At 41.7% G+C, this 22,958-nt stretch overlaps 1 protein-coding gene across 1 annotated transcript in view; it reads left to right on the forward strand.

Annotated features, from left to right (window-relative positions):
- Positions 1-22,958, forward strand: part of LOC121285595 (voltage-dependent calcium channel subunit alpha-2/delta-1) — a 711,948-nt gene that overhangs the window by 382,155 nt on the left and 306,835 nt on the right. Inside the window, exon 7 of the mRNA XM_041202183.1 lies at positions 10,785-10,916. Coding sequence (XP_041058117.1) covers positions 10,785-10,916 — 132 coding nt within the window. The remainder of the gene's footprint in view (positions 1-10,784; positions 10,917-22,958) is intronic.

Below are 22,958 nucleotides of genomic sequence, written 5' to 3' on the forward strand. Positions count from 1 at the left end.
ACATTGAGGTTAATGAGGCTGTAATCTTGGGCTGTCAGAGAGACACAATTATTGCTGTAGGTTGTAGATGTATGGTTTACAGTATTAAGAATGAGTAATGGATAATGTTTTTCAGTCTGTGCTAAGTCACCCCAAGTAATAATATGTATTAAATGTAGGTAATGGACGGTTGACAGTACCAATAATTTTAACCCTTGTGTATTTTTGTTATCTTCACAATATGTTAATTTTGAAGAATCATACCCATGTACATTTGGCTGTTGCTGTTCTCTTGAAAGATTGATGCTGATTTATAGTTCTCCCATTTGGGTTCAAGTTTGCACATTATTCATCAATTGTTTACTGATTAGTCATCTTCTGCTGATCATCTAGAGTGGGTGAAATACTTTTCTCAGCTTTTAGAGACAGTGGTGTAGTACTACTGTCACTGGGTTAGTAATCCAGAGGCCCAGGCTAATGCCCTGGGGACATGGATTCAAATCCCACCATGGCAACTGATGGAATTTAAATTCAATTAACAAAAATTCAATTAAAATAAAAATCTTGAATTGAAAGCAAGTCTCAATAATGGTGACTGTGCAATTATCATTGATTTTTTGTAAAAAAAAAAAATCTGGTTCACTAATGTCCTTTATCTTCTGCCATCCTTACCTGGTCTGCCCTATATGTGACTCCAGACCCATAGCAATGTGGTTGACCCTTAACTGCTCTCGAAGGTGTTATGACCCCAGACCAGACCCTTTATTCATTATGGTCCCAGTTACTTATTAAGAGAATAAAGCTACAAGATTTCATGGTTTTAATCAAACGGAAGAAATTTTATTATACAAAGGTCAGCAAAGCAAACAGTCAACACTATCTATCTTATAGTCTAACATACAGAATTAACATGAATTAAATATGTATTAACAGGCACTCTGTAGTTGAATGCACCACAAACTGCACATTAAATGGCAAACATGGTCAAAACAGATCCCTTGGATTTTCTGAGTAACCCATTCAGACATCAGTGATTCACAAAAATTCTTTAAAACTCTGTCTTCCTCCTGAGGGATTTCGGCTCCTCTCATACAAAGACCCAGTCCAATCCCCAGACTACAGCAGGCCTACTCTACCCCACCTGAGTTTCACAGGGCAACCTTAACCCAAAAGGCACAATATTCCAGATTCCTCTGAAATCTGCTCCTAAGTCCAGTCTTCTTGGTTAAAAGCAAAAAACTGAGGATGCTGGAAATCCAAAACAAAATAAAAATACCTGGAAAAACTCAGCAAGTCTGACAGCATCTGCAGAGGGGAACACAGTTAATGTTTCGAGTCCATTTGACTCTTCAACAGAACTAAGTAAAAATAGAAAAGAGGTGAAATATAAACTGGATTGGGGGGGGGAGGGTGTGCAGTGTGGTGGGACAAGTAGAGCTGGATAGAGGGCCAGTGATCGGTGGAGATAGCCAAAAGATGTCACAGACAAAAGGACAAAGAGGTGTTGAAGGTGGTGGTATTATCTAAGGAATATGCTAATTAGGGTAGAAAACAGGACAAGCAAGGTACAGATAGCCCTAGTGGGGTGGGGTGGGGGGAAGGGAAGGGAACAAAATAGGCTAAAAGGTAGAGATAAAACAATGGATGGAAATACATTTAAAAATAATGGAAATAGGTGGGAAAAGAAAAATCTATATAAATTATTGGAAAAAAAGGAGGGATTGGAAAGGGGGTGGGGATGGAGGAGAGAGTTCATGATCTAAAATTGTTGAACTCAGTATTCAGTCTGGAAGGCTGTAAAGTGCCTGGTTGGAAGATGAGGTGCTGTTCCTCCAGTTTGCGTTGAGCTTCACTGGAACAATGCAGCAGGTCAAGGATGGACATGTGGGCATGAGAGCAGGGTGGAGTGTTGAAATGCAAGTGACAGAGAGGTCTGGGTCATGTTTGCGGACAGACCGAAGTTGTTCTGCAAAGTGGTCACCCAGTCTGCGTTTGGTCTCTCCAATGTAGAGGAAACCGCATTGGGAGCAATGAATGCAATAGACTAAATTGTGGGAAGTGCAAGTGAAATGCTGCTTCACTTGAAAGGAGTGTTTGGGCCCTTGGACGGTGAGGAGAGGGAAAGTAAAGGGGCAGGTGTTGCACCTTCTGCGGTTGCATGAGAAGGTACCGTGGGAGGGGGTTGAGGTGTAGGGGGTGATGGAGGAATGGACCAGGGTGTCCCGGAGGGAACGATCCCTGCGGAATGCTGCCGGGGGGTGAAGGGAAGATGTGTTTGGTGGTGGCATCGTGCTGGAGTTGGCAGTCTTCTTGGTCTTCTTTACCAGCTGAGCTGACTTCCTACTGGGACTTCATCCCTTTTGTGTTGGCCAGGCAACACTCCAGTGTCTAAGCACAAGTATGATCCCAGCTTCTCAGCCACATTGCTGCCAACAACTGCTTCTGGACTTCCCTGAGCCCCAATTCCTAGCAGCACGGAGCTACCAATGGCTCCTGGGGTTCTCTGAACCACAGCTAACAGTAGTACTTCAGCTGCGTAGAGCCAACTCTCCTCTTCACCTCCCCTATCAAACTGTTCACTAACTGCTGTTCACTGACCCTTGAACTGACCTGTGAAATCCCCAGAAGGGTTCCGCCCCTCTGCCTAGGCAGGATTGAGTGCATCAACACTTGGTGCACTCTGTGCCTTACATGTTACAATCTCCAGTCAACCAAAGGTCACTCCCCACAGGTGCAAATTGTCATGGCCCAACGCCAAAACCACACAGACACAATATCCAAAAAATATAGGTTTCTTCACAATGGGAATTAGGCAACAAATGCTGGCCTTGCCAAAGATGCCCACGTCCCATGAAAGAAGCAAAAGTCATTCATTTATATGTATAGCATTAGGGTTGAGTTTCCACTTTGGATGCATTTGACAACTCTGGTACAAGTTGCAGCTAAAATGACACACATTTTGATTAAATGTTTTTCCTCCAGGTTTCTGCTCAATTTCGCTTGCATATTGCCCAATGCAACATCTGCACACAATTGGGCTGTGCTTTAAAATGTAATTGTTTTAAAAATTTTTGCCTTAAAAAATGTTCCTTGATTTATTTAAGATTGGCAACTTGAAATGTTTGATTAGTACAGCTGCAAATGGTTCTATTACAAAGCAGCTTAAGTCACACGGTCAATCTGGCACCTGCAAATAACCTTATTTTGAATGACTAAATCAACCTTTAAAAATGTAGAAAGCTATTTGCCAGTAAGATAGGTGTTCCTTAGTAATTTTAAAATCATTCAAAACTTTTAAAACTTTTTCTGTAAATAAACAATTGTGCCCAAAAAAATCGAGTTTAATTTTTTAAACCTTCTTGAAGACCTGCAAATGAAAGCAATTAGTGGAAATTCCCAATTACATAGGATATACGGTACAGAACCAGACCAGTCAGCCCAACTGGTACATGCTGGTGTTTATTCTCCACTTGGGGCAGGATCTTCCGCTCAGCAAGTGGGGGCGGAGTCTGCTCGCCGACACGGGATAACATCAGGTGGAATTCCCAACGTCAACCCACGTCATTTCCATTTTCAGGTCGGCAGGGGCGCAGCCTAGTCAGCTGCGCACCTACCAACCTGTCAAAGGCCTATTGATGCCACGGAAAAAGTACTTGAGGTCATTAATGGACTTGTCTGTCCAACCTTAAGGTTGGCAGGCAGACCGGGAGCCCTGGCGGGATTTGGATAAAGCATGAAACCCCATGGGCGGGATGAGGTTTCATGAGGGTATTTAAATCTTTAAAGAAGGTTTCAATAAAACTTGTGGACATGTCCCAACCCCCCAGTCGGGGGCGCCAATCGGAGGTGTGCCCACCCACTCCCGCACTTCCCCCCTAACGGGGGGAAAATTTTTCCCTCGAGCCTTCACCATCCCAATGGGGATTAATTCACCTAGGGCGTGACCAATTTTGTGAACGGGCCTACTTCTAAGATTTTTTTTTTAAGACCAGCCCAAAAGATTGTGGAATCATAAGTTGCTGTGATAGCAATTTGTGACTAAAATTCTCTGATCCTTTGCACCACTTATGCCTTTATTGGGTTTATTGCGCCCATAATACCAGCTCAATTAAGTTGAAACTCCAGAACCTAAGGAAAAATTTTTGCTGCTAAAATTTAGCATGCTGCTAAGCGCATGTACAGAAAAGAGCGCACAGATCTCTCCAAGGCTAAGTGCTACCTCAGGGAGATTGGCTCCATTTTGAAACTTTTAATAAAGGAGTTTAAAACTTTAGCATGCTGCTAAGCACATGCACGCAAAAGAGCGCACAGAACTCCCTGAGGCTAAGTGCTGCCTCAGGGAGATCGGCTCCATTTTTAAACTTTTAATAAAGGAGTTTAAAAATTTTCCCTGCCATGTTCCCTCATGTGACACTGTCACATGAGTTGGGACATGTCCATCACTTTTATTGCAACCTTTCATTAAAATTTAAAAACCCTCATGAAGCCTCATCCCGCCAGTGGAAGAGGTTTCATGTTTTTTCACAAGCCCGCCTGGGCTCCCGGCCTGTCCTCCAACCTTAAGGTTGGATGTGCAGGTCCATTAATGAGCTGAATTGGTTTCTTACTGGCCTTAATAGGCTGTTTACAGGTCGGCTGCGCGCCTGCTGACCTGAAAATGTAAATGATGCGGGGTGATGTCTGGAGTTTCACCCGACATCACCCCGCGTCATTTTACGCGTCGGAGTGCGGGTCCCACCAGCACGCCAATGGAAAAATTTTGCCCATGGAGTTCATTTTCTGTATATTTCTCTTGGTAAATGTTACAAAACAATTGCAGAAATATGCTGCATGAAATAATATTCCCCATTTCACAGTATTTTGTGAATTACCAGCAATTCTGTATTAATGTTTAAATAAAATTAAAAATCAAAATCATTGTAGTAAATCTGCACTGCATAGCAGTGAATGTTGTGTGCCTATGCACAAAGCTGTTTTTACATTCCATTGTTTAAATGGAAAGCGACAGTTGCAAAGTTTGATACTGGGTGAGCAATCAGGATTCCAAGAGCACATCCATCAGTATATTGGAGACTCTAAAATATTGTTAGAGTATAATTATTTCATAGTTTCATAGCTTTTCCGTTACTTTCTCCTGAGCAAGCTGTTTACACGTTGTCATGTACTATTCTCCGGTTTTCTTACAGGGATAGCCTTCAGTAGAGTCTCTGGTGTGGCGATCATTGGTCAAATTGTGTATCACAGAACCTGATAGGAACTGTCTTTCTAGGCCAAGGATACTAAAGCACACACTGTTAAGGCAACTATGTCTAAGTAATAGACATCCCCGTGGTTCTGATTTGCAAAGTTCTATTTAAGAGTTGAGTTACGTGAGCTATCGTGCTGCTATATTCATTGCCGCATTTCAGAATGTTTTGCCACAGAGACCATCTTCAGAAATTCAACACAGAGTTAAAAGTGTGCTGACTATGATCAGTCAAGTAACATCTAATTAATTTTTAAAAACTTCATTCAAGGGATGTGAGCATCGATTGCTGGGCCAGCATTTATTCCCCATCCCTAATTGCCCTTGTTCAGAGGGCATTTAAGAGTCAACCATATTGGTGTGGGTCTGGAATCACATGTAGGCCAGACCAGGTAAGGGCAGCAGATTTCCTTCCCTAAAGGACATTAGTGAACCAGATGGGTTTTTACAACAATCGACAATGGTTTCTTGGGGCAGAATCTTGCCGTTGGCGGGCGGGCTCGGTGGGGGGAAAGCAGGCGGGGGTGGTCAGGAAGCCGACTGCTGCCCATGATTGGCACCACACCGCGATTTCACACTGATGGGCCAATTAAGGCCCACCCAGCGTGAAACGTGAGCAGCAATGCTGAGCGCTGCCTGTGCGGGGTTGGGGGAGTGCGAGCAGGCTGAGCAGGGACTTCTTGCATGCGCACGAGCGAGCAAATCACAGTCTCCCTGAGGCACCGTGCTTTCTCGGGGAGATGAATAGATAGAAAAAGAAATAATAAAAAAAATAAAAATGTAATAAAACGTCCCCTTATGTGACTCTGTCGCATGAGCAGGGACTTGTTATCAATGAAAAATTAAAGTTTTTATTTTCTTTTTATTTGCTATTGGAAACCTCATCCCGCCCGTGGATGTGTTTTCCAAAAAAAGGCAAAGGCCACTTGGCCTTTTTGCCTGCCCGCCAACCATTAGATTGGATGGTCAGCAAAAACTTTGACTTAACTGAGATTTTAATGGCCTTAATAGGCCTTTTAATTGTCAGCGGTCTGACTCCGGCATGCGCCCACTGACCGAACTATCATGCATCTGCACGTTAATGTTGGTACCCTTGGGTGACATCAACGTACGTCATTTCACATCCGAGTGGGTTGGGCATGTGCCCGCCCACTGAGCGAAAAGTTCTGCCCAGGCCCATCATTAGACTTTTCATTCCAGGTTTTTATTGGATTCAAATTCAACCATCTGCCATGGTGGGATTCAAACCCAGGTCCCCAGAACATTACCCGGGTCTCTGGGTGACCAGTCTAGTGACAATACCATTATGCCACAACCTTCCCATAAATAATAATATGGCCACTTTTGTACAGAAATTACTATAACTGACATTTTAACACATTCGGCCTGTAAAGAGAGTTGAAATTGATAAAGTTTTCTCAATGACTTGGACTTAATGCGAAGATGCCAAGAACCACAAAGGTGGAGATGCACACAGTAGGACATGCTGCAATTCTGTCTGTCGGGAGAAAGTAAATAGCACTGACTGATCCAGTTCACATGAAGTGTTAAACATTGTTACACACGCTGCTGGAAAGACACCTGGAATAAATCATTAACAATATTTATATGTTCATCACTGCTTGGAGGGAGTTATACCAGATGTTGTACTGATTTTAATTTTATTAGAAAATTGAAATTGTTCTTGTCAAGGCTTCACAATTTTGTGTCATTTACTGGCGATAAAACAATGGAGATGCATATCTAGGAGAAATCATTGGGGACGGTGATGTTACCCATTGTGCGATGAAATATTTCATTTTCTTTTGCTGTTTTGCATTGATATTAATATATTGATTTATGTCAAAAGAGCTGAACTTCTTCAACCAATGCCAAGCCTAGCCTGCATGCACAGTACAGTTTTAGTGATGCATGTTTGCTTGAGATTGGTTTTCTCATACACAGCTTAACCAGCAACAATTGAAATATTACTTTTGTCTATACAGCTTTGACTTTCTTCTCTTCCACATGCCAATTTTAGTTGACTAAATGATGAAACAAAGGCAGGTGGATTGGTAGTTTCAGTACCAGATTGTTTGAATCTGAATGCTAGTCGAAGCTGAGATTCAAACTCAAGTCTAATTATATCCTTAGTGAAGGGGTTTTCATACATCTCAACCAATGCAAGTTTTGAAATATGTATTTATCTCTCATTTGTTAAGAGAGTTACGGGCACCATGTTATTATTGGATTGCTTATTTTCTTTAATCTTCTCTTCTTCCTAAAGTCTTTCATCCTCCCTACAATCTTCAGGCTTTTTAAAAATCCAAACCTGATCATTATTTGCATCTAATGACTATTTCCTGATGTACCTTATCCTCTCATCTATTTTTTTGAAGATTTGTGCCTTTCTGATTTATGAACCTTGCCTGCTCAATTTCTTGATTGGAAATAAAACATTGGAGTTGAACATTAGCGTTCAGATACACTGCATTGGAGTGTTAAGGTGCAGCTTTATGCTTGTGCAGTGACTTCCTAGCTAACTTGCCATTAAAGAGATAAGCAGCCAAGTGCTACCATTCAGGTAGAAGAAAATGCAGAAGGAAAGTAACCACAGATTCTGCTCTTGAAACTCCTTGGAGCTGGTCTAAGAGTGATACTGGTAGAGACCTAATAAAGGTCACCTTCCCATTTTCATGGTCAGTAAACAGTGAAAGTCGACTCAGCAGGAAGATTAACTAACATTGGAGGAAATGTAAAGCTTAAAAATAAACACAACACTTTGGATTTCAGGGCTTTTCCATTCAGTTGCCACTTCCAACCATTGATGCCAAGTTATAACGAAAGAACTTTATGAGCTTACAGGAATCACATCATATGTTTTGGAGTACAATAATTACACCGATGGGAAGTGTGGAAATGAATACAGTGAAGCCAAGTTTAGAAGTGAAGTTCAATTTGATTTACAATTTTATGCAATGAAGATCATAGCATAAATAAAAACAGAAAATGCTGGGTACGTTCAGCAGCATCAAATCATTCTGATGAAAGGTCACAGACCTGAAACGTTAACTCTATTTCTCTCCCCACAGATGCTGCCAGACTTGGTGGGCATTTCAAGCATTTTCTGCTTCTTTCTCATTCATGTTTATGTTCTCAAACTGGGACACACGAACCCCTGCGGGTTCAAGGAGACTTTCCGGGGCTTGACAAAATAATTGAGCGGCAGCAGGAGATGGGCAGCTGTGAACTGGGAGGTGGGAGCAGAGCACAGCAGCCACACGTATAGCAGAGGGTAGGCTTGCTGCCTCACCTAAGTGAGGAACACTGAGAGCTGTGTGAAGATTACTGGGTAGATCCACTCTTACTTTGTTCAAGAGAGAAGTATTGAAATATTTAAGTACCAGGCACTGTACAGTGAGAAATGCATGCAACCATATCACTGATATCTGTAACTGCATTCTTAAAAGCATTACTAAAACATTCTTTACTGCAGTATTTTCATATGAGTGAGATATCGTATTCTAATTTCTGCTGGTTGGGGAGTCCAAGACTAGGGGCCAGTGTCTTAAAAATTAGAGCTAGACCTTTCAAAAGTGAAATTAAGAAACACCTGTAAGCACAAATTATGGTAGAAGTTTGGAATTCTCTTCCTAAAATGGCAATTGATGTTGGATCAATTGTTAATTACTAAACTGAGACTGACAGATTTTTGTTCTCCAGAGGTGTTAAGGGATATGGGGCAATGGTGTACTCTTGACCCTATGTTCTTTTAATTTAGATTGGGGCCTGTAATCGCTAACCCATTTGAAACAGATGGTACAACCAAAAAGGTTTGAGAACCAATGGGCAGAATATTACGCTCGGCATGCAGGTATGCGCCCGATACGCCCAAGCGTAAAATGAAGAGCGATGATGTTGGGCGTGCGTCCCGATGTTATCATGCACCTGCGCGATATTTCGTTCGGTGGGTGCATGCCGGAGTTGGCTAAGCATCCTTCGATAATTAAAAGGCCTATTAAGGCCATTAACAATCTAATTAAATTCAAATCTATGTTGCCCATCCAACCTTACGGTTGGCGGGCAGGCGAAAAGGCCAGGTGGCCTTTACATTTTTTAGGAAACCTCATCCATGGGCGGGATGAGGTTTCCTAAAGCAAATAAACGTTAAAATAAAAACTTTATTTTGGAATTAAAAACATGTCCCATCTCATGTGACAGACTCATATGAGGGGACATGTTTTATTAAATTTTTGCTGTCTTTATTAATTTTTTAAACAGTGCTTCAATCTCCCTGAGGCAGCTCCATGCCTGAGGGAGATTGAAATGCTCTTTCTCATGCAAGCGCGAGCTGTGCATGAGGCCTGGCTCTCCCTCCTCCCCCCACCCGCACAGGCAGCGCTCAGCGCTGCCGCGCGCGATCCACGCAGGGTGGGCCTTAATTGGCCGGCCCGAGTGAAATCGTGGTGCGGAGCCGATTGCGGGCGGCGGTCGGCTTCCCAACCACCCTCACCTGCCCCAATCGAGCACCCCGACCAAGGGCAAAACCCTGCCCAAATGTGTTAGAGGCAGGAATGGTGTCACAGAGGACAGGAATAATAACAGTAATAATAGCTCCACTACTCCAGAAAACATAACCCTCAGTACTGGTGATGATACAACTAGTTTCTGTTCATAGCACTGTCAGCAGTATCAGCAGAGAATGTGGATGATTAGCAGATTGACAAATATTTCACTGTCCTAAACTTTTTTGCATGTCTATGTCATCAAAGTGACTGACTAAATGGGGAGCTTCATAATTACTTCTTGCTAATGCCCAGGCGTTAAGAAAATGAGAAATCTCATAACCATATGGTCTTTTCTTGCCTCATGCTTTATTTCATTTTCAGTATTATTATGTCCAGTAGTTACAGCGTTCCTGAGGTGAAATTCCCACCAAAGCAATGCTGGCATAAAATTAGCAAAGGTATTTTGGGAATAGTGAATACCCAGCTTTGATCAGACTTGGAAAACGCTTGACAATTTTTTGAAAAAGCATAAAGTTTGGTGGCCAAAAGACGAGCAGGATGAATGTTCAACTTGACTCTGATGAACTACACCACAACCCCTCCCACCCCTCCCCCTACATCCCCAGAGTATTCTCCTCCAGTTCCTCAAGCGAGTAAAAAAGGCAACTTGAGTATAAAATGGAGAACCGCTCTTGTGTAATGAATGTAATAATGACAATAAAGTGTCAGAAGCTGGTGCCAGGATCGAATCAATCTCCAGCAGTGAAGATATGACATATAAAAAGCTATTACCTTCACTGATAATTGGCCATTTAATTCAAATTCCTCCATTTTTGTGACTAAAAGTACACTTTGCACCTGATTTATTTTCTGATTAGCTGTACATTTTAGTAGGGAAAACACTGTCTAAACTACATGGATTCCCATTGTGAACTACAGGCTTAACTAATGACTAACTGCAAGCACACTATTAGAGTCCAGGAATAATTAAACAGAAGAAATAACCACTTTGCCTTCAATTTGGCTGTTGGAGTAAGAAGCTAATAATTAACCAAGTGTTTCTTTATTTGCAGCAACTATCGTTTTAAATGAGCTGAACTGGACTGCAGCGCTGGATCACGTTTTCAAGTATAATAAAGATAAAGACCCCACATTAATGTGGCAGGTGTTTGGGAGTGCAACTGGCCTGGCTAGATATTATCCAGGTAAAGCAAAACTTCACATCATGAATATATAGATAGTATATTGTTACTGGAAGTTGCAGTTTACAGGTGGTAACATAAAAATACAATAACTACCTTTCACTGTACAAAGTTGTACATTCAATCCCTGTAAAAAGTGAATGGAACCATAATGAGTGATTTCTTTGCCAGGAATCCTAGACCTTATTACAGTTTCTCCCACCACTGTTACGAAAAGCATTTTGCTGCAAACCTAATATTTGGAGTTAATGCAATACAGGATTATGTCAATCTTCATCTGACTTAATACAATTGATCCTCTTCACTTTCAATTCAATCTCATCTTTTTAATTGTATAACTATTTGTGGAGCAGACTCCTTTTCTGGTAGATAAGCATAAGCAACAAGTGATAGACGGAACTAAGCGATCCTACTGCCAACGGATCAGATCTAAGCTCTGCAGTCCTGCCACATCCAGCCATGAATGGTGGTGGACAATTAAACAACTCACTGAAGGAGGAAGCTCCACAAATATCCCCATCCTCAATGATGGGGGATTCCAGCAGCAGTGTGTACCATCTACAAGATGCACTGCAGGAATTCACCAAGGCTCCTTAGACAGCACCTTCCAAACCAAAGACCACTACCATCTAGAAGGACAAGGGCAGCAGACAGATGGGAACACCACCACCTGGAAGCTCCCCTCCAAGTCATTCACCATCCTGACTTGGAAATATATTGCCCCTCCTTCACTGTCACTGGGTCAAAATCCTGAAACTCCCTTCCTAACAGCACTGTGGGTGTACCTACACCACATGGACTGCAGCGGTTCAAGCAAGCAGCTCACCACAACTTCTCAAGGGCATCTAGGGATGGGCAATAAAGGCTGGCCCAGCCAGCGACGGCCACATCACTTGAATGAATAAAAAAAAATGTGCTGGGGTAAATATATAAGAAAAATAAGCTGGTTTTCACATTACTATCTTATTCTGTAGCTTTAACTGTTTTGGTGCACTTTTATATTCACTGCATTGAACCCCTTCTTCTAAATTTATTCATGGTACCTCCATCTCCAATGATGCTGCGCATTGGGAGTCAAGACCATTGGGGTCAGAATGGAATGGAATGGGCAAGCTGTTAAAATTGTGTGGTTTCACTTACCCACCTGTTTCCACTGCTCTTTTATTTTAATGTCACTGGCTTTGGAGGTAGATGGGCTGTTCACCGGACTTGACTGGGGACCTCAGGCATCTGAGGGCTAATCAGGGCTCTGTGATATCAACAGGAACTGAATTGCATTTTGACTCTTGCCTAAGTGATGAAGTGACATTTACCACCCAAGGTTGGCAGTGGGTGAGAAGATGAAGAGGCCCCCAGGTAAGTGAGAGCCTCTTCATAAACTTGCCATTCGGCAGCTATGGCCTTCCACCATTGGTGACACTGAGGCATCCACTAGCGTTGTCATTACAGTGTGATACATTTAATGGACAGTTTCCATTATAATTATGGATGTAGGAATTTAGAACAGAAAAAGTTGATAGGAAATGTACTCAGACATGAGAAGTTTTAATTAGTATGGGTGAATCTACTGGCCTTTTAATATTAGTTTCAACACTTAAGTTAATGACCCAACATCAAGGTCAGTTGTGGTAATTGGCAGTTGACTCAAAATCCTTGAAGCTTGGTCAATAATCTACCCTTGAAATTGATTTTTGTTTGTCAATAGAGTAGGATGAACTTTCATAAAGGTTATGTTGCACTTTACTAATTGGCAGAGGGAGCAGGGGTTATTTCATTGATCATCAGGACATCCAAAATAGTTCATAATCGGTTGACAAGTTTTGTTGTGCACACATTAGCCTACAAGTTCACACATACAACAATGAACTAAGTGACTAGTTATCTGTTTTTGGTTGTGTTGGTTGAAGGATGAATGTTGGCCTCCTTGAACAGGCTGACATGCCTTTAGTTTAACATAACTAATGGCACCTTTAAGGATGTAATACTCCCTCAGTATTGGTTTGAAATGCTAATCAGCATTTTTGTGCCTTTGGAATAATACCTTCTGACTCCGAGACACTTAAAGTAATGTGTGAGGATTATGGCTGAAAAGGTGCAAAACAGTTGGACCCAGTAGTAAAATATCCTATCAGTGTTTTTTTTATTTCTTGATTATCACATAACTATTTCCAGAATTGGAAACAATTTATTGTGATTAACGATTTGTACCTGCTCCTTGATATTACAAAGGCTGTTATAAATAGTTAATGTAAACTTAAGATCTAGCCACAGAACTACAGGTTGTCAAGATCCAAGACTTTTACAATTTGCTGGCTAAAAGTCTTATTTTAGGATTTTATCTGTGTATCTCATTAGACTGAATGGGATTAAATACAAGTTCAATGTGACTCAGCCAGCAGCTGAGGCATATAGAGTTTGATTCCTGTGCAGTTGAGCTAGCTGCTATAAGCGGGGGTGGAAGTAGAGTTGCTGCAGTTGGCTTCGGTGTATCTAATTTAGGAAGGGGAAATTAGCTTGGTCTCTGCTCATCCTCATTTTCCAATGATTCCTGATGGAAGTGCTCAGATATCGAGACCTGGTTTATACTCAGCCATAGATACCTTCCCCCTCCAGCCCCTGCCCTGCAGTTTCATGACAAATGAATACTCACTGTTGAGCCATAGATTTGATCGAGTGACCACTTGAGAAAGATGAGAGTGAGAAGCTCTCCATGAATTGTCACCCCGTATTTAGGGGAGAGATTTGGAGAGGTAAGGGAAGAGGCGAGGTGGTGGTGGTGGTGGGTTGGGGGGCAGGTGTGGTGGTTGGTAACAAAGGGATGACAACATAATTAGAATTTTTGAAAAAAGCAACTTAAATTAAATAGCTCCCTTTAACATAATGAAACACCCAAGGTGCTTCACAAGAGCATTACTAAACAAAATATGACATCAAGTCACATAAAGAGATATTGAGTCAGATGAATATAAATTCGGTCAAAGAGTTTTAAGAGTGTCTTAAAGGAGGAAAATGAGGTGAAAAGTGTAAGGTGGGGAAGGCAGTGGTATAGTGGTAATGGTCACAACCAGTAATCTAGACACCCAAGCTAATGCAGTTGGTGGAATTTAAATTCAATTAAAAACTCATTTCAGTAACGGTAACTATCATTAATAGTCATAAAAGCCCACCTAGTTCACAAATGCACTTTAGGGAAGGAAATCTGCCATCTTTACCTGGTCTGGCCTACATGTGACTCCAGCCCTTTGAACTGTCCTAGCAAGCCACTCAGGATAATTAGGGATGGGCAGCAAATGCTGGCCTTGCCAGTGATGCCCATGTCCTATGAAAGAATAAATAAAAATAGGAGTGTATTCTAGAGTTTAATGCAGTTATAACTGGGTAAAATAAGATTGAATAAATATTGGATACCTGTTGGCGACCATCATGCTGGGTTGTAATGATCATAGAACCATAGAATATCTACAGTACAGAAGGAGGCCATTCAACCCTTTGTGCCCATGCCGACCCTATGTAAGAGCTACTCAGATAGTCCTACTCCCCTGCCTTTTCCCCTGTATCCTGAAATTTTTTCTCTTTGTATAATTATTGTTTGAAAGCCATGATTGAATCCGCCTCCATCAAACTCACAGGTACTGCATTCTATATCCTAACTACCCACTGTGTAAAAAACACTTTTCCACATGTTGCCATTGCTTCTTTTGCCATTCACTTTAAATTGATGTCCTCTGACTCTTGGCCCTCTGCCAATGCGAACATTTTCTCCCTATCTATTCTTCCTGACCCCTTATGATTTTGAACACCTCTTTCAAATCTCCTCTGAACCTTTTCTTCTTTAAGGACAACAGCCCCAGCTTCGCCAGTCTATCACAATAACTGAAGTCTCTCATCCCTGGAACTATTCTTATAAATCTTTTCTGCACCCACTCCAATGCGTCATATTCTTCCTGAAGTGTGGTGCTCAAAATTGGACACAACTTGAGGCTGGACCAACATTTTACAAAGGTTCATAATAACTTCTTGCTTTTTTATTTTATGGCTATTTATAAATCCCAAGATCCCATTTGTCTTATTAACCACTTTCTCAAATTGCCCTGTCTCCTTCAACAATTTGTGATCTCTATCCCCAGAGCATTGTATTCCTGCACGCCCTTTAGAATGACACCCTTGATTTTATACTGCCTTTTCTCGTTCTTCCTACCAAAGTGTATCACTTCACATTTCTCTGCAATAAATTTCATCTGCTATGGGTCTGCCTATTCCACCAGCTTGCCTATGTCTCCTGAATTCTATCACTCCTCACGGCTCACAAGATTTCCAAGTTTTTTGTCATCTGCACATTTTGAAATTGTGCCCTGTACACTGACGTCTAGATCGTTTTATATAGATTAAGAAAAGTAACAGCCCTAATACCAATTCTTGAGGAACTCACCACATACCTTCCTCCAGACCTAAAAACAAGCATTCACCACTACTGTTTCCTGACACTCAGCCAATTTCATATCCATGCTGCCCAACACTCCTTTTATTCCATGGGCTTCAACTTTGCTGACAAGCCTATTAGGTGGCATTTTATCAAGTGCCTTTTGGAAGTCCATGTACAACTCATCAACCACATTACCTCATCAACCCTCTGTCACTTCATCGCAAAACTCAATCAAATTAGTTAAACACGATTTACCCTTCAGAAATTCGATCTGGCTTTCCAGATGATGTCTGAAGCCTGTAACCGATAATCAAGCCATTTATAGCAGTTCTGTGAACCCAGAGTTGAATCAGCATCTTGATCTTGTTCCCTGGGCATTTGTTACATATTATAGCATCAGTTGAATGTATTTTGTACATTTGCTGTGCAGTCATCAACTGCCCCTAATCTTCATGCCCCTTTTATGTGATGGCATTTGTACAAGAGGATTACCTACTGTGACACCATTACTGCTGGTTTACTGAACAGCTATCTGCAGTTATTGAAAATTCTGTGTCTGGTATAATGAGATTATTGATTGGTAGTTTCATGCCTCAGTACATCTCTGTTGGTTTCAGATTGGTTTTGCTGAACTAATATGTTACCCAGCAAGCATGTGACTGGAGTACTGGAAGACTGACATTATTTTATCTACTACGACCAAATGTCACCATTGGCTGATATGATCGGGTCAGGGTTTGCATCAGTGGTTGGTAATGCTTTGTTTTTAAACTTGCTTTCAGGGGAGGTGCTAAGAGATCAAGGATGGTTAAACCAGTTTGCAAACCTTCCCAAATACTCTTCACCATCTCCCAAAGAGCAACTTAAGAATGCTATTCAGAGGAGTCATGTGGTTTTTCTACTCTTTATGCGAGGAACTCTGTAAGGGTAAAAGGAAAAGTACCATAATAGAACTGCATGGCAAAGTCTGTTCATAACCATTTTACTGCAGTAGGTGCATTTGAAAGATACAGGACATAGATATTTCCATTGTAACATATACTCCAGAGTATTGAGAAAAATCTCTGTGTTGGCACAACATCTTGTTTACCTGTGTTTGCCGCAACCATCAGGACCATTTGTTTTTGTTACAGATGATCCTATCTGCACTCTATTGTACGCAATCCAATAATGAATTCAAATATATTCACAGTCCGATGATGTGATTTTTCACTAACAACAATGCATAAAACCAAGAGCTGGAGCTGCAATTTACATATATTACATGGGGGTTGCTAATGAATATGGGATTGCTTTCTGAGATCATAAAGCATAAAACTATTAAGTCAATAACAAATTATAATCATGCACAGGTTCAAAGAGAAACAGAGTTAAAAGGATGTATTAAACAGAAAGAAATCTCACATTTCAGGTAGGACACTGAAACCAAGTGCCTCCTGAAACAAAATAGAGGTGGTCAATAAAGAAATACATTAGCAGATGGGCATAGGCAGCTGGGGGTAGGACAGCATAGCATGAGATATAAACAAGTAGTTAATAGACTAATGAGATAACGATGTACATTGAATCAATGTCCTTCAACAACTTACACTTCTGCAGTACCTTTCTTGTAGGAAAACTTAACATTAGCCTTTGTGGACTCTAGACTGTTCTCGCCACTGGGACTGAAAGCAGGTTGTGAACCCGTAGAGAGGGGCAGTGGGATCCTGAGTGGCAATTTACCAATGGTGGCCAATTAAGAGGCTGCCATTAGGACTGCCATCCAATTGAAGATGATGACCTGCCTCCCAGAGCTACCGACCCTATCAGGGGGCTAGTAGCTCTGCAGCCCAGGCAGCCTCATTGATGAGGTGCCCACTGCTGAGGCTGCAAGGAGGAGAAGGAGGAATTTCCATGCTGAGGCGCCCTCAAAGGATAGGTAAGTTTTTTTTTACTGTACCAAGGCCAGGCAGGCAGGCCCCAGTGATTGGAGTGCTGAACTCTAACGTTGGCAGTAGAGTCGCGGGGGCAGCCATTACTGTTGGAGGCCCTCCATGGACCATGGAGCAGCCAATAAGGAAGGCTCCCAACCTACCCCAGAATGATTGGGTGGCTGCCATGGTTCAACTGGTGGTTTCCCCATGTGGGAGCGGCCCATCATCATGCTGGTAAGATGTCAGTGGGGGCGGGAAGAGGCCCTGACTTTGCCTATTAGTTGGTTTAATTGGTCAACTTCAAAAAGGAATATGTCTAAGGACTGAATACATGAGGTAATTTCCCCTTACTTTTCTCATGTGTGCTTAAAGGGAACACAAGTCCTCTCCCTGAAGGATCTTCCACCTGTAAGCAGCCATTGTCCCTCAAGGTTCTAGCTCTTCCGCCGTCAGCAACAAAAATTCGCTCGTTCCACTGTTGGCCATGTCTCATAACCCTCAGCATGGGCCCCTTTCCTGGGCCTGGGGAGACTCGCAAAAGAGGAAGGGTGACTACCCCCTGAGGTCTCAAATGACCCTGCTACCCTATCCCCAATGTTTAGGAGGGGAAAATAGTGACTCATCTAAAGCTCAATGTTTGACCTGGGGGCTGACAAAAAGGCAGTGAAGGGTTTGAGAGTGGTGATGGGATGCTTGAATAGGGTATTATCTGTATACATGTAGAAGCAGTGAACCCATGTCTTTGGATGATATCACCAAAGGCAGCACATGGAAGAGGAAGAAGAGTTCGTTAGGCATATATCTTTGTGGGACCTAAGAATAAGGGTATTGTGGGGCAGGTGACAGGTGAAGGAAAGCCATTGTTGATGATACTTTGGCTATGATCTGACAGAAAGAGTGGAGAATGGAGGAGAGGCATTGGAGGAGGATGGTGTGCTAAAGGTCATTTTAATGCTGTGGCAGGGGTGGAAATCTGATTAGCAAGATTCAAACGAGGAGTTGCAGCAAAGACGGACATACATTTTGGAGGTAACAAACTGCCTGATTTTGAAGCTGTTATGGTGAATAATACATTGCAGTGGCTTTAAGTGGCTAGCGTTAATCAGGGGATCAGAGTGGAATGATAAGTGTTTCATTTAAAGATATTAATTTTTATAAAACTAAGATAGGAAGGGCAGCAAGAGTTGTTCTCATGAATATTCTTGGATGAGACTTAGATGAGCCTTTTCTTGAACTACCCCTTGAAATGGAAAATATGCAAGTTAAGGTCCAAACTAAACTAGGATTGGAATTATAGTTAGCCATTCTGAAATTGTACAGAATCAAAATTAAGACAAATATTTGTTGTTTTAACTTTTATGAAAGGCACACAGATTGTTTATCTTCATCCACTTGTAGTATTTGAGACCTAGGGTTTCAATTTTCCCTTGGGCAATTATCTGAACAGCTAACTGAAGGGCCTTAAATTGGATAGTGTGCCCATGTGATGTGCATATTCAGGAATTCAGCATGTAATAGAAGCTATTCCCGTACGCACTTGTAAGAAATCTCAGCCTCGGGCTCGTATGAGCTGTGAAACTCGAAGTGCTGTTTTTGGCACTTTGCTTTATTGCATTATGTTGAGGACATAGGAAGGGAACACTGTTGGCTGCAAAGTCCTCACCAATATGCCATTGTATTTCAGTGTTGTTGTCATACAGCTTCTCCAAGGAGAAGGATGAGTATGTTGGGAGAACCAAGACTGGGGATTTATTGAAGGAAAATTATAGATAGCTCCTTTCACTTGTACATGGAAAACCCCTTCAATTGGAAATCACTCAACATAAGTAGCCATCCAATTATTTTTTTATTAATTAGCAAGAATTAAACTAGAAAGCACAATCTTAATTATCAACATTGGCAGCTTCAATGTTGTATAAAGTTATAACTGCCAATGCTAGAATTTGGCATATTGCAGGCAGACCTTTCTTGCTCCAGGATTTCATATAGTTAAAGCTCTACTCTGGGCCATAGTCTCTGGAATCACTGAGACATAACTGGCATAATCACAGAATCTGGCTTAAAAGTTCTGATCACCCACAACATCATTAATATCAAAACAAACTGTATGATTATGCCAGAAACATGAACCATCAGCACTATCCCTCAATTTATATTAATCCAAATATTGTTCACAGGCTGCCAGCAGCAAAGCGTTTTGCTCCCCCTTCTTTGGAACCCTTTCCCATTACCATCATCTGAATCTCTGCATGAACAATTTATCCACTATTTGCTGATTCTGAGTTTTGCTGTAGCATAAATTAAGCAATGGAAAATCTGATGCAAATTGATAGTCCAATACGGCTCCAGGATTTTGTGCTTCAGTCATGACTAGGATCAGTTCTACTTGAAACATCTATTCTTGATACATTTGTCTCTGCTGTGTCTAATGATATACAAGAAAAACACAATTAACTCCGAGCTCTGCCCTGTGTTTGCTTGGCTCCTTACTTTTGAAGTTGCTTATTTCGTTTGTATTTATCTGGTATAACATGGCCCAGAATTTGCAATGATAATAACAGTGAGGCCATTAGAGCTCATCTTTATAATGGAGGAAATTTGTCAGTAACTACTGGAATAGGCACGTTCATAGTTAAACACAGAAATCTGGAAGTTGCTATCAGAGGTACCCTGATGCTCTACAAGGTGTACTACTGCAATCCTCATTGATAGACTCAGCATTGAAATTATTGCAAAGAAATGCATTTTGGGGACTTGCCTTCTAGTTCCACTTTCGAAACAGGAGAAAAGGTGAATTCAAGGGGAAAGTGAATTTTTAATGGCATTATAAATAATAATAGTTAGCACATAACTCTCTGGACCTGAAAAATTAATTTTTCCAGTGTGGAGTCTCATTCTCTCGTGATAATTAGTGTTGGGGATTTGAAAAAAACCCTTTTTTTCAATCTGTCCATCTGTTTTTTTTATCTCTCTCCCTTTAACCATCTGTATTTTCCAATCTTTATTTCACTGCCTGTATATTATTTAAATCTAATCTATATTTCCTGCTTAGATAAAAGCAAAATACTGTGGATACTGGAAATCTGATGCAAAAACAGAAAATGCTGGGAAAACTCAGCAGGTATAGCAACAGCTGTGGAGAGGGAAACAGAGTTAACGTTTTGAGTCCGTATGACCCTTCTTCAATAGGCTCCCAGGAGGTGTGCTGACATTTTAACCATGTTTATGAGGCTCGTAGTCTCTAATTTAACCGACTGTGCAGTGGGAGGCTGGGTCTCCCAGGTGTCAGGAAATTCGACAGCTGAAGTGAGGTGAGGCTTCCTGGATCAGGTAAGTGCCTCTTACAGCAGTGCTTTTGGGCCAGAAGGAACTGCAGTGCTTCCTGCCCAAGTACCCATGCTCATCTCATCAAAGTCTCTCTAATTCAAAGACCTCCAGAGTCAGGGATTGACATCCTGCCATCAGCAACAACAAGGACCCCCCCCCCCCCCACCCCACTCCACTGACACACCCAAGATGTGGTGTTTAACCACCCACATTTCAGCCCTGCTCCCCTGCCCCCTTCCCCCACCCACTCCCTGGGTGTGGGACTGGACCTCTGGGGTCAGGAATCACCAACTCTCCCTCCCCAGGGTCGTAGATTAGATCTGCGACCCATTCCAGAATGCTCCCCACCCAACTGGTTTCCTGGTTTCCCATCCGAAGCTTTGCCCAAAACTTTGGCTTCCTATGTAACTGGCTCCAATAAATAGCCAACCCTGTGTGTCTCAGTGAGGGCTACTTTGGTCTGATTGGCTGGAGAGCCACCTTGTTGCTTGCACTATCTGTAGATTCAGCAATCCCTGGTAGAGGGCACTGCTCAGGAAAGATGCCAGGTTAGAGGAAATTTCCCCTGACAACACCACAAAGAGTCTTTGGGAAGCTGTCAGTGAGGGTGTTCCTTCATCACTGAGAGCAAAATCCATGGGCAGGATTTTTCAGTCGGTGTGGGGGGGCGTGCTCGAAATGCCGACACACAAACGTCAGCGTGCTGTCTCGCAATGTTTTGTTTGGTGTGCACGTGCCAGAGCAGCTCCATATCTCAGGGAAATTGAAGCGCTCTTTCACACGCATGCATGAAAGAGCGCTGGCCCCAACTCTCTCTCTTCCCCCTGTCCGCACAGGTAGCGCTGAGTGCAATGGCTGGCGTTTTACGCTGGATGGGTCTTAATTGGCCCTCCTGCGTAAAATGGCGGTGCAGAGCCGATCGCGGGAGGTGATCGGCTCCGCAACCACCCCTGTCCACTCCCACCGAGCCCGCCTACCACCTGAAAAATTGAGGCCCACGTGTATTGATCTCTTACTGAAACGGATGCACTTGGTTACTATAAACAGTATATCTACTCAACAATACTGAGAACAATGGGTTTGTTTGCATTGCTGCAAAAGTTTGGGGTGAGACTGGGGTTAAATGGTAAAGAAACTCTTTATACTTATCGTGCCAATAAACTCTTTAACTATAAATTGGATAATCCAACTAATGCTTAAGGACGTTTTCATTTTTAATTTATTTTTTCCACTCCCCGAATTACAATCCATTTGCATTGCCAAAACTAGCTAAGGATCTTATCCAATAAGTACACTGCTACCTAAATCAAAGAGAGTTTGAGCCCTGCGTCTGAATTAAGTCAATCAATGCATTAATACAACAAAAGTGGGTGCACCAAAAACTGCATACGGAGGAACCTTTAATATTATTATAGCCAAGCTATGAAAATGTCAGTTTGATAGCCTTCGCTTACCGTCTGAAATGAAAATTGTGTTATTGTCTCCTTGTTCCAAACAATCATTTATTTTCCTAAATTAGCAATTGGCATGTATTGCACGAAAGGGAAGGGTAAATATTTTTCATAAAAATGATATATAGCTGCTTTTACCCTGAGCAACTGGTCTTAGTTCATGGTAACTGTACAGGCCAGCAAGAATGTTATTGCTTTATTTTTGAAAAAGGCTTTTGCTACTCCTACTTTCTCTGTTGTTTTGCATCTTCCTTGACTGGTGTGACCTAATCATGTGGGATTATCTCAAGTACAATCAATGCACTTGCAGAGATCTTCAAAGTCAAAGTACTAATATCACTCAAGGCAAAGTCTAGCAATAAATACTGTTTCCAACAGTTTTTTAATAGGACAGAAAAAAGAAACCAGACAGCAAGAAGGAAGGAAAGAAGCAGTGATTGTTTCCCAGTCAACCAGTCGTTGAATATAACATTAGAAATCAAATGCATGACATTCTTGCAAGTATCACATTTGTTTGAAATCTGTCTTTTGATAGGCAAAATATGAAACCATGTTTGACATTCAGAAAATGTTGAAAAAGTGCAGCAGGATATTAAAAAGAAAATCAATGGATTAACATTTCGGGTGTCAGTACTTTCAAAATACAGCTCTTAAAAGTTATCAACAACTGAAACATAATCACATTTTTTATACTCCATGGATTCCTACATTTCCCATACTTATTTACAAATTATACCAAATACAATTTTTTTTCTCTTTTTGGTTAGAAGTTCCAAGAGGGACCTTTCGTGTGCAAACACCTAGTGCACTCAGAATGCACTCCTTGTGAGCTATTATAGCACATATACAAATGTGGTATGAACCCATTAGGCAGTCAACTGTGTTGATTAGGTATCAAGTGACCCACTTTGAACATTCTTTATAGAGTAGT

This window comes from Carcharodon carcharias, chromosome 13 (assembly GCF_017639515.1).
Source record: "Carcharodon carcharias isolate sCarCar2 chromosome 13, sCarCar2.pri, whole genome shotgun sequence".
NCBI lineage: Eukaryota > Metazoa > Chordata > Chondrichthyes > Lamniformes > Lamnidae > Carcharodon > Carcharodon carcharias.